The 12,546-nt window shown below is 36.3% G+C and overlaps 1 protein-coding gene across 1 annotated transcript in view; it reads left to right on the forward strand.

The window, feature by feature from the left end:
- Positions 1-12,546, forward strand: part of TMEM131 (transmembrane protein 131) — a 101,858-nt gene that overhangs the window by 52,902 nt on the left and 36,410 nt on the right. Inside the window, exons 6-12 of the mRNA XM_065677643.1 lie at positions 518-634; positions 1,458-1,580; positions 2,175-2,255; positions 4,384-4,534; positions 4,719-4,775; positions 5,772-5,833; positions 11,064-11,172. Coding sequence (XP_065533715.1) covers positions 518-634; positions 1,458-1,580; positions 2,175-2,255; positions 4,384-4,534; positions 4,719-4,775; positions 5,772-5,833; positions 11,064-11,172 — 700 coding nt within the window. The remainder of the gene's footprint in view (positions 1-517; positions 635-1,457; positions 1,581-2,174; positions 2,256-4,383; positions 4,535-4,718; positions 4,776-5,771; positions 5,834-11,063; positions 11,173-12,546) is intronic.

Here is a 12,546-nt window from a genome sequence, read left to right on the forward strand (position 1 = left end):
GCAACTTAAAAACCATGGTGTTAGCAGGGTTAACTTGTAACCACCTTGCTGTCAGATACAGTTGCCTAGTTTCAGTTTTGCCTGCAGGGCCTGTGGCTGGGCAGGTGGGGCCATGTAAACACTGAAAAATTCGGGAAACCTGTCTATAAGTAACCTATTTCACTTCAGTGTTATGGTAATTGCCTTTCTCCAGTGTTCTGTAAACTGTCAGTCTAAAATGTATCCATGATAATCTGAACTCCTAAGGTCAGAATTCAACATACAGATACAATTAAATATGATCATGCACTAGATAATAGTTGTAACATGATAGTATTTCTATTATTTTTTTACACATTCTTATTTGAAACTTGTACTTTTTTTCCAAATCTGCAGTAGACTTTCTAACTTCAGCTTTCCGTAATGAACATAGCACAAAACTATTGTTCATCTGCAGAGTGGAATGTCTTCAATAATGTCTTTACTTATTCTTCTGCATGCTTTCTTTTATGTTTGTTTTTTTTTTTTTTTTCCCCAGAAAATTCTTCCAGGAGGGAATACATCCTTTGATGTAGTTTTCCTTGCAAGAGTAGTGGGAAATGTAGAGAACACTTTATTTATTAACACTTCTAATCATGGGGTATTTACTTATCAGGTAAGAAAATTACACTCTTTCAGAAAGTGTGAATGAACCAGCGCAGTATCATAGTCATAGAATGGTTTGGGTTGGAAAGGACATTATGGCATGCTTAACCATCTAAGTATAGTGGGGGGAAGTGGCAAGTGTTTATCAGCCTGGTTGAAGACATTTCCATCCCCGTTGCTTGTTGTAACGCAGAGGTATACCAGTGTAAATATCTGTAGGGTAGTACTGCAAGACTGATCAATGAAATTATGTAGGGTTTAAAATCCTCTCAACAACTTTTTTGTTTGTGTGTGTTATTTTAGTGGCTCATTGCAGTGATCTAGTTCATTCTTTAGGTCTCTACTCATCTGATCCAGTGACAAGACAATGTTATTCATTAAACTGGCAAAAAATTACTCGAGATTCAGAGAGATAAACCAGACAGATGAGAGAGCCTGAAAAGTGAGAGAAATCTTCTTGTTGAAAGAATATGATGCTTACCATGGCAGTGTTTTGAAAACACAACAAAAATGGATAGTCCCATAGGGATAGTCTGTTCTGTAACAGTGTGATTAAAAGATGTTTCACATCTTTTTAACCTTTAGCTGGTGTCTAGTGCTTCAAAGTAGGGGGGAGGGGGGAAGGTGTTTTGACTTCTCATATTCTAAATATGTCAGTGTAAGGAAGCAGTAGCTGTGAGAAATATCCTCTAGCTGCAAACTAAGCCCGTTTATTAGCATGATGCTGGGTTTAAATGTTCAGTCAGAATTATAGTATAAAATAAATTGAAAAGGGTACTTGGTAGATGGCTATAATTGGTGCATGTTGAAGTTTGTTTCTTTTTCTGAACCAGGTGTTTGGGATTGGAGTACCGAACCCCTATCGATTGCGCCCGTTTATTGGGGCACGAGTTCCTGTAAATAGCAGTTTTTCTCCTATAATAAATATACATAACCCTCACAGTGAACCCTTGCAGGTGAGCCTAAGAGAAAATCATTGAATGTTCTCTCATGTTTATAATAATAAACTGAATTTTTGCTTATTTTGGTACTGCTTAAAATTCTATTTGAACTTCGAAGCTATTTGAGGCCAAGTCTTTCATGTTATGTAAAAGTTTTTCCGTATCAATGCAAATCAGTTGTTCTAGAAATTGTGGACTGTGCTCCCAGATCTCTTAATTTGCTAAATTGGGGAGTTACTATGAAATGTCTGTTTCTAAAACTGTCCTAATTTTGCAAAATAAAGAAACTTCACTGGTAATAAAGAAAAATACTGAAGCAAAGTAAAATAGATCCTTTCCTTTTAATCCAGGCATGCCTCTTTGCTTCCTTCTGCTTATTTTGCACAGCATAAGGTGTCTTTATGGACTACTTCAGTATGTAATGCTGGCAAGCATTCTTATGTTAAAGGCAGGATTAATGTCTGTACATTCATTGTTAGAAGTGAATTAATAAGATACTCCAGTAGTCAGATAGTTGCTATCTAATGCCATTATACATTATAATACCTGATAACTGAAACAGGTTCCCTTTCAAGTTGAGTGCTGACATTTTCCTGTTATCCACTTCAGGTTGTAGAAATGTATTCCAGTGGAGGTGATCTCCATTTAGAGCTTCCAACAGGCCAGCAAGGAGGTACAAGGAAGCTATGGGTGAGTAATCATGTCTTGCAGCGTTCATTGTACTTGTTTAGGGAGGGTTTGTTTTGACACAATTTTAGGTTTTGGTTTGCTTTTTTTTGCCACATTTATTTCTTGTCATATTATCATTAAAAATACTCCATAAAAATTGAAATTATAGCAGGGTCTGTTAATTGTCTGTACTAGGAATTGAAGGAAAGTTTTAATTGAAAGAAAGGATGTGTATTGAGCTGTGCTTTTTTAAAATGAATAAAGTGATTCCCAGTAAAATGAAGTGCACCTACCTGAGTGTTCAGGACAATGTAAGCCTTCTGATGGCCTGTGAGCTTCTGACGGCTATAGATCATGAATCAAGAGTGGCCAGAAACAGTTGTGGAAAGTATTTCCATATGCGTACCTGCAGTTACTCTATACTCTTATGTCTGCTGCTGAAGACAGAGTAGTGGGTTGGATGGACTCAGTCTGGCCCATTAGATCTGTTTCATTGTGTTCTTCGCTGAATGTAATGTTGAAGTAACACATACTGATACCTTTAAGTGAAATAAATTATAGAAGCACCTTGAAGGTAAAGTATTGGCTCTGTGCTGTATATCACACTGTTGGGAATTTCTAACTAGATACAAAACCTGTTTTGCTCATTAATTAGAATTATTCCTTTTTTTGATGACTTTTTTTTTGTTTGTTTGGAGATACTGTAAAGTTATTGGGCTCCAAAACTTGTCTTTTGCTCAAGTCTATCATTTCAGTCACTGACAGTTACATCTGTTGTAATAAATAAAGCCAAGATATTTCCAAGTGAGCTAAGAAGGACAATCACAAAACTTTCTGGCTTTTCTGGAGAAAATCCATGACAATAGCAGTATCTTAGTTCTAAATACAAAAGTTGCAAACAAGTGAGTATGAATACAGTGCATGAGCATTTAAAAAAAGCAATGGAAAGAGTGAACAGATGCTGAGGTTTAGATGGAAACATTAAAACAGATTTAAAAAAATTAAGATCCTAGTGTTTTGACAACATTTTAGTCAAATGGAGTTGCTTCTAAAGAGAACCCCTTCCTTGTTGTCAAAAGAACTCCAGAGAAATGTTGAATTCTGCAGCAACTAGTAGGTGGAAACACCCAGATACATTATTGTATTGGTTATATCAAGAGCTGTGCTGCAGTTAGAAAAAGCTGCTAAGTAGCAGAAATTATTTGAAATATGGTGATAACACGTTGTCTATAATTGTTTTGATGCCAAATCAATTGGATGATTGGATTAAACAATCTGCATATGTATGAGTATTTTTGTAATCGCTGTTCAAAGTTACTTCAGGGATCTGACAAACCTTGAATCCCTGGTTACACATATGGAAGAGACAAACCACAGCCTTTGAAACTTTAATGAACGGCTGCATTATGTTGGGTCTGTGAATGAGTGTGAAAACAGAATTAGAAAGCTTCTTAGTTTAGGGACTTGCCAAGTAGTAGCAGTTGAAGCTAGTTAGTTTGATGTTCAACAGTTTTCAAAGAATACATCTATAGCCATTGTGCTATGGAAAATACAGCTTGACCTCCAGAATGGATTGGTATAAGTTTGTACTACAGAAAGCCCGGAAGAGGTATATAATATGATCAGCCTCTATATGGCTTATGCCCTGTCTAGTTTCCTTCAGCAAAAGCACAAAAGAAAGAAGCTGTCAAATGAAATAACAGTTTCAGTTGACAGCTTCAATTGATACAAGGACTACTCATCAAATATTCCTACTTTCTGCCATATTTATTTGGATTTAAAATGGAAGAAGCTCCAAATTTCAAATTCAAATTTTCATCTTCAATTAGAAAACAAACAAAGAAATTCTGTCAATTTAATCTGCTGTATTTTACCATGATTTTAATACATAAAATATAATCAAATGGGGTGTGAAAATCCTCTTGCATATGCCAATTTTTAATCAGTGTCATATTAGGTGATTACAACTATCCTCACTAAATTTAGTGGTAATTTTAATAACATGTAGCTAATGTCTTACTGATATTGCAGGTTTTGCTCTTAATGCAATTATACCGAATACTTCTATTGTATTTTTTTTTTTTGTGTGCGTGTGGCAGCTTTTTCGTTATTATTGCTCTCTCATAGATGTGCTTTGATTATTTATCAGGAAATACCTCCATATGAAACGAAAGGAGTGATGAGAGCCAGCTTTTCTTCAAGAGAAGCAGATAATCATACAGCCTTCATTAGAATAAAAACGAATGCCTCAGACAGCACAGAATTTATCATTCTCCCTGTTGAAGTAGAAGTTACGACAGGTTTGTAGGAAAGTGGTTGGTTTTTTGTTGCTTGGGTTTGAGTTTTTTGTTTAGCTGTTTTGTTGGGGTTTGGGTGGTTTTGGTTTTAGTTAGCTTAATTAACTTTCAAGTTAATTAAGTATATCAAGTATAACAAGAAAATTGTAACTTTTCTGTTTGGGTTTTTTTTTCTTCTTTCTTAAAGCACCAGGAATCTATTCATCGACAGAAATGCTAGATTTTGGTACACTACGAACACAAGGTAAACTATACTTTAGGTCTCAAAGTATTTGTAAGGAGTAGGGTGGGGAGGAGAAAGCCCTGTTACCTTTGTGCTCTTCAGGGTTGCCTCTGGCAAAGTCTGCAAACTTTTAAATGCTTTTTAAAAGCCAGAGTTTCAAGAGCAGGATAACAGTGTTAGAATAGTGCACAAATGTATTCTTCTGCAAGTATACTTGAGATGTGTACAAACAAGCAGTAGCTTGCACATCCAGTTGTAAGTCTAGTAATAACATTAGTCTTAAACAGTTGCACATGGTTTAAACTGAAAACTATTGTCAGTTTACTTAATTTGTGAACTTTTTTTGAAACGTTGCTTTACCTCTGCTGAAGTTTAAATGATTTTCAGACACAGGAATAGTGGAAGTGTGCAAACTGAATCAGATTTCTTATGATGAGATCTTCTGGTTTCTTGAAGTGATACAAACATTTGTGATTAACATTTTACATTTAAAATTAATATTACTTAATAAAACTAAATATGTATATATGTGGCAGAAAGTGGTAAAGCTGAAGATGTCTTTTGAAACTGTAAAAGGGACTCATTACCAAAGGAAAACACTGTGTATCTTCTTTCAGCTGAAAAAAAGGTAGCTTCTGAAGTACTTTTTCTGCAACTTTACATGTAAAGATTTTTAAGTAAGATTAGTTTCTGCTGAATACTGGTGCACCTAGCAAAATCATTCATTGTAGTGTCTTTTTAGCCTTATTTGTATATTTGAATTTAGAATTATTTGTTCATTTCTTAATGTGTTAGAAGTATAAATGGTTAGCTGAAGCATGTAATACCTATCGATACACCAAAATGCAGCTTTGTCATTCTTGAGACTAGCTATTTTGGTTTTACTGTCATGTTAGTCTAACTTTTTAACAATGAACAACAGATTTATGAGAAATCAGCTAGTACAGTTGACTTTGTATGAAGTTCTTGTGTTGAAATACCCTAATAGCCAGGTGTGTTTTTTTTATTCTTTAACAGATCTGCCAAAAATTTTAAATCTCCATTTATTAAATTCAGGAACAAAAGATGTGCCAATTACAGTAAGTTTTATTTCCTTTCCATTTGAAATTTTGTGCTTGACTTTACTTTTAAAAACTAACCATTCACAGGTTCATCATGTAAAGTTCAGAATTGGAAGATAGGTCAAGTGTGGCTACAAATATGATTTAGTAGTAAGACAAATAATCTGTGTGCATGGTAAAATACATTTGCTTCATGCCTTTCTTTGAATAGCTGTTCTGGCATTTATGGGTTGTGCCTGTAATATCTAAGGCTCCGGAAGCTTTTATACTCTAGAACATGAACTCCTGTTCAGTGAGTGAGAGATGAATGCAGAGTCTGTGGGATTCTTTGTCCCCTCACATACTCCCATGAGAGTGTATAAAGTCATTGCCCAACATTATCTTTTAAGACGAGCAAGGAGTAGCTTTCAAGAGCAGTCTGTAAAATGACCTTTTTTTTTCTTGAGGTTAGCTGCTTTGTAGCTTGAAATAAGAAAGGACTGCAAACACTTTAGAGCCCTTTCCAATGAGATCACTGCAGCTGCACATCTATTGCAGACAGCTTCAGAATTCTAGGTTTTGGATTTTCTACTTTCTGTTTCTATTACAGAATCTTGGCCCTAGTCTGGTAGTTTGCCTTTCTTCATTCATACCTTTTTCCTGTGTCGTTTTTCTTATTGCCCACTATTTTTCTCACTTCTTCCCTTCCTGTCTTCCTTGTTTTCTAGATTTAGTTGTATAGCTAGCTATACCTTGTCCCAGTGCACTTCAGAAAGTGTTGAAGTGTTGAAAAGAAACCAGGAGAGCCAGAAGAATGACTAAAGGATTGGCAAAAGTTTCTTGTTGAGCTCTTGGAGAACATTTCTGTGTTTCTAAAGCTTATAGCTGTAACTGTAGGGAAGGGTATTTTAATAGAAGAGGTCTAATAAAAACTTAACAATAATGTAGTAGAAACTGAGGCTCGATGAATTTAAACTAGAAACAGGACACTCTTTTAGTAATGAGGATAACTTGCCACTGTGATACTAGTCCATTGCAATGCTTGCTAAGTTGTTCTTTACTAATAACTGTCAAGTGGAGAGAAACTTGCAGTGTAACGCAAACAGAATTTACTTCATCAAAGTTCTAATGCGTATGGCATTAGTGAGGTCAGATGATCCTGAAAGATCTTTTGTGGCCATTCATGAAGAGGTTTTAATGGAGAAAAAATAAAAGCTCCTGTATATGATTTTTACAGTTAGAGTTGGTAAATTTATTAAATTATTTTTCCATCTGTCTGCTGTCCTATATCATGTCCATCTTAGGTTTGCCAGGGTTTTGTGCAGGAATGGATTTTGTGGGGTTTGTTTTGTCGGGGTTTTCTGTGGTTATGTTCTTTTGGTATTTTTTTTTTTCCTCCTAAAATGTGTAGAACTTCCTGGGTGCAAATAACTGTATGTTCAAACCATCAGTATCACTTCTAACATAACGTAGTGCGCAATTCATACTCCCCTATTTAAAAACCCAACTACCCAGTTTTTTTAAGCTATGTTCTTTGAACCATAGACTATAAATCATAGACTGCAGTCTTTGGCTGTCATTTGGTAACCATTATACATGCCATGACAGAACTTTTCCAGGTGGATTATTCTTTTGCTGTCTATAAAAGCAGTAAACGTGGTGCAGATAAGTGTCGGATATGATGTATTTTTAGTGTGCCACATGTGGCACATCAAATCAATTGTTCTTCTCATTAAGACACAACTTTGTTGTAAGTTTGTAACCTTCCTAGCATTTGAAGCGCTGTGATGGTATGAATTTCTGCTGCTGTGCCAATCAAGGAATTAGAAAGTGCTAACCAAGGGTAAAGAATTTTTGGAAGGAGCCTGGTGAATAGCTTATTTCTAGGAAAGCTTGAGAAATTGATTTCTGGCCCTTTAGAGCTAGGGTTTAGAAGCAGTGGGACAAAGCTCTGTGATAAATTTCATCTTAATGTCAGAAGAAAAGGCCAAGGCTATATTTAGCGTATATTTAAGCTGGGTACTGGAGGAACTAAATATCTTCAGGTCATCTGTGTGTGAGAGACTGCTAATACTGTTGCCGGAGTTGTAGTTGTTCTGCCTTTAAATACTTAGTCATGATGTGGTCCAGCAACTTGGTGGAGGAAAATAAGAGCAAGTCACTTGACTTCCTTTTTTTGAGTTCTAGAACTCTTCAAAAAAACCAAACTTCTTTAAGTGCATTTTGTAGGGTTTTGCCATTATTAGGGAGAATCACGTTTGTTCGTAAGTGGATGAACTGCTGCAGCGTGGATGAATGTGCTGCAGCAATTAGGCCATGTTGTCAAAAATCTAGTGAATATAGATTATTGAGCACTTCATACCTTTTCTAGTATGAAAATCTTGTATTTCTTTAGGGCAGTTTAAGCCCATTTGACTATTAAAAGCAAAGGTGCACTTCAAAATTTGAGCTCCTGAGTCATATATAAGACCCAGGAACTTCAGGACAGCCATATATTGAAGCTGTGTTCTGTTGGTTTGAAGATAAGTGTTTGTGTAAGAAAGCATTTACATTAAATCTGTCACAATTCACATACTTCAGAGTAGATTTTTATTCCTCTTCATCAGTGTGCAAGAAGTAGTTTACTTCTGCATTGTGTTTTCAGTCTGCACGCGTCTCAAAGTTACCAAGTGAAAGTTACCTTAAAGGATTAATATCTAGTAGGTAGTGGCTGTTCTAAATGGTGCTTTATGGTGAAAGTGAGCTTTAGTTAGTTAGGTGTGTCCCTGTTTAAACTGAAGGCCAAGTTATTACTGACGAAATAATTGTCTGTAAAAGCAAATAAAACCATACAGAGGTGATTCTGACACAAATGGAATCAGCCTTAGTCTGCTGCCTGTAGCCACAGGGCTTTTTACCTCTTGCAGCAGGACAGCTGTGTCTTTACTATTTGTAAAGCAGAAGTCTACAGCCAGCTCAGTCTTTAGAGCAGCATGCTAGCTGTGCAAGACAAAACTACTTTCAGAAGCCTGCTGACAGGTAAACAGTATGGATGAACATGTGCCAGTGTTTCAACCCATACTCCTCTTTAGTTTATTAGAATAGGTGTAGTCTGAGAGTCCTTAAGCCTTTGAAGTCTTTCCCAGTAACTGCTGCAATGGCACAAATCTTTCTTCCCCTTCTGTATTCTCCAAGAACATTTAAGGTCATAATTTTATGGTTTTATGCTAAATATTGACTGCATCTTCACACAGCAGGGTCGGGAATCTTGACTGGGATGCACTCCATGGGAGAGTCAAATGTTACTGAAGTGTATCTGTTTTAAATCCTTCTTCCCCACAAATGTTGCTGTTAGGAGATTTTCTGAGAGAATTGGTGGTATTAAATTCTTGATAGAACTTGTTTTGCCTGTATCCTCATGACCTGTCCATATTTGATATTTCTTAAGGCACATCTCAGGACAGATTTTGCTTGGGCTTTATTAGATATAGGTTAAAATTTGGGGAAAGTGAAGTTGGAAGGATTCTTAAGGATGTTTGTTTTACTTTTAGTTGTCTGAATTCTGTATTTCCTTTTATAGCATGCAGTCAAGCAGCAAATGAGAGATGTGCATGGTACAGTTAAGAAATTTTCCCCAAAACAGTGTACATTCCTTCCTTAACTAAATTCATTAGCTGTAGACATTTTGGGTAAATACATCTAGAATGTTACACTTGTGGTTTAAGTGAAACCTGCTAGGTTTCTGGCAACAGGCTGTCCTTGTGAGTATTTTCAGTTTGATTTACTAAATGAAATCAGCATAATTTCAAACTTCAATAATCAAAAAGCAGGCTCTTGCATGAGAAGAGCTAGAAATGGTTATGCTTTCTGCTATGCAAAAGCTGAGAACTTGATTGCAGCTTTGGCTTCGTCTGCTTTAAGAGCTTTTATTTTTAAAGATACCTCAAGGTCTCAGATACATAGCATGGATTTTCATTAGAAGAAAATGGTGATAATTATGAACTGCCTCATTAAGAGAAATAGCAAATATTTGCACTCTGTATATGCAGATGGCTGGCGCAAAGGTCAGTGCTATAAATCCAAAATACAGAACTTCTGGTTGAGCTAACAGAGATTATTCATTAGCTGCGGGAGCAGTGCTGCCCGTTTCCTCTAAGGATCATGTGGTCTGCAGAACTTAATTATGTATGCATGATTTTATGGCTTTAATTTACAATCAAGGACAGCTTAGCTTGAAAGAACTGTTACTGGTTTGTGTCACTAGCTTTCCCCTTGCTCCTCTCTGACCAAGAAGGGCTCAGTTGCTTATGAGGCAGGTGCTTAACCTCTGTAGCCCAGCATAAGGTAAACCAGCACTCATTTTAGTTTCCCTAATACAGCATCCTGTAATTTGTGGCAGTTTAACAGCTGCTGCATGAGCAACTGAGCTGTTCTTACATCAGGAGAAGACATCTGGGGAGGAGAAATCATGGCAGCCATCCTAATTTTAAGCAAAACAAGAACAAGAGTATTTAAATACTCTATGCCCAGATTCTCTCTATGTAATCTAGATAAAGATTTTGCTAGCACTCTTTATGGAGTTTTCAGATGTTGACATGGAATTCCATAATCGTGCTGCATAGTTACGAGTATCTCTACAAATCATTTCTGCCTGATAACTGACACAATTGCTATTCTAGTAATGGACAATTTACCTTTTTCATTTAGTTTAAAACAGTAGTCCTCAGACACAAAAGATGATCTTGTGAAGTGTTGGTATAGAACGAGTGCCATCTCAGATTTGCAAAACCATTCTCTTTGCAGTTTGGTGTGGTTTGGGGGCTTGAGTTTTTAGTGCGGCAGCTCTGCAGATAGCATGGGATCAGAGACAAGGTAGATGTCTGTATCAGCACTAGTAATTACACAAGTTAAAAACTTTGTTAATGCGTGCACCAGAAGCAAATAGTCTAGCTAGCGTACCTCTGCAGCATTAAGACAAAAAAAATAAGTACTAATTTAAATAAAGCTTGTTTTCTGTTTTATTAAGATGTTTCTGGCTATATTCTCATTTCATCCCGTATTCCCAGGCAGAACTCTGTTGCCCTCTTTACTGCATACAGGCTGAGTAGTTTGCAGAACTTGAAAGAAGTTTGAAAGCCTCTTATAATGTTGCTTTATTATAGGAAAGACAGGCCTGGAGGAACTCAGCCAGAACTAGTTGCAGTTGTATCACTTTGAAGGATATGTGAAGGCTTTATAGCGTGTTAACGATGATAAATTTACAGGTGCTTCATATTTTGATTGTTTGCAGAGTGTTAGACCTACACCACAGAATGAAGCTATTACAGTACATTTCAAGCCAGTTACGTTAAAAGCCTCCGAAAGTAAATATACCAAAGTTGCAAGTATTAGCTTTGATGGTAAGTACTACTTCTGTCTTCTTAGAACTTTTCAAGTGATTCTTAAAACTTGTTGAAATGTCGTGAGTTATTTTCACTCTCTTAACAAAATGTTATTTATAATTTTGAGAAGGAAATGGAATTTTCCTACCTGGAAAAAGCTTACAGTTCTTCTGCCTTCAGTTATTTCTGAAGGGATTGTCAGATCATAATCAGCAGGTAACTTAGACTGGTAAATACTGGTGAGAAGAGAAGGAATTCTTCATTCTTCTATTAAAAAAAATCCCCTATTTTTAAAAATAATAAGCATTGTTTTTATGTTAAGACACTGATTATTTAAAATACAGTATTAGTCTGAATTGAGATTTAGCTCTGAGAAATCAAACCAGGGTGTGTTCCTCACAGTAATGCGTATTAGAAGAAATTGCCCTTTGATCCTTACGAAGTTTAAAAAAGAATCCAAAGTCTTATTTCTGAATTTTATGATGGAATGCCCATGGAAACAAAGCTCTGTCGTGCTCTTAAGAACCATGCTCTGAAAGCTGGCTTATTTTATTTTGCTATCTTGAATTCATGTTCAAGAAAAAGGGAGGTGAAGGTGGAAAAACCTTTTACTGGTACCTTTCCTACAAAGGTACGTTATGCGTGTTGATACTGACTTTCACTTATAACTTCATGGAAGAAGTGTTGTGTCATTTTCCGCCTATATACTATGACTGTAAAACACTATGCTGGCATTTTGTAGGAAAGGGACCTCCATTTTTGTAGGTGTTCTAATTAGCTGTCAGAATGATGTTACTACTTCAGGGTATTTATTAGCGCTGTAAGTTTTTCTGCCTGGATTGCTCAAAAATGGAAGTTTATAAATGCAATGTTTTTCATTTCAGACATAATTTTAGAAGTTGAATGGATAGAGGGGAGCTTGTGTAGTTTGGGTTTGTGCATAGATTCCGATTCTATTTCTGTCAAGTCTAGTATGTCTTTGATTTCTTCATAATTAAAATGTCCTGCCCAAAGTCCTGCTCGTCTGGTAGTTCTAATTGAGGAGCCCGTTCATGTCAAGTTTATGTTAGCAGAGGTGTATGTATATTTCATACCTTTAAGTGGGGAATTCCGCTCACCTGGGATCTGGGTTATGCTCTGGACATAGCATCATAGAATCATATGTCCAAGATACATATTTTACAGGAATAACCAGGCTTTGCTATCACAGATAAGCTTACTTACTCAGGCAGATCAGCTAACTGGTGTTAAAGGGGAGGAATTCAGAACTCCGATCTCCTACTTCCTAGACTTACTCCGTGTCAGTTGCCTACTGAAATTTCCTCAAGAGCCATTTTTCTCTTTCTGGGCTAGTTCTGTGCTTTTATTTTTCTACCCATGCTGGTCTAACCT

The sequence above is a fragment of the Lathamus discolor genome, chromosome 4 (genome assembly GCF_037157495.1).
Source record: "Lathamus discolor isolate bLatDis1 chromosome 4, bLatDis1.hap1, whole genome shotgun sequence".
In the NCBI taxonomy this organism is placed as follows: Eukaryota; Metazoa; Chordata; class Aves; order Psittaciformes; family Psittacidae; genus Lathamus; species Lathamus discolor.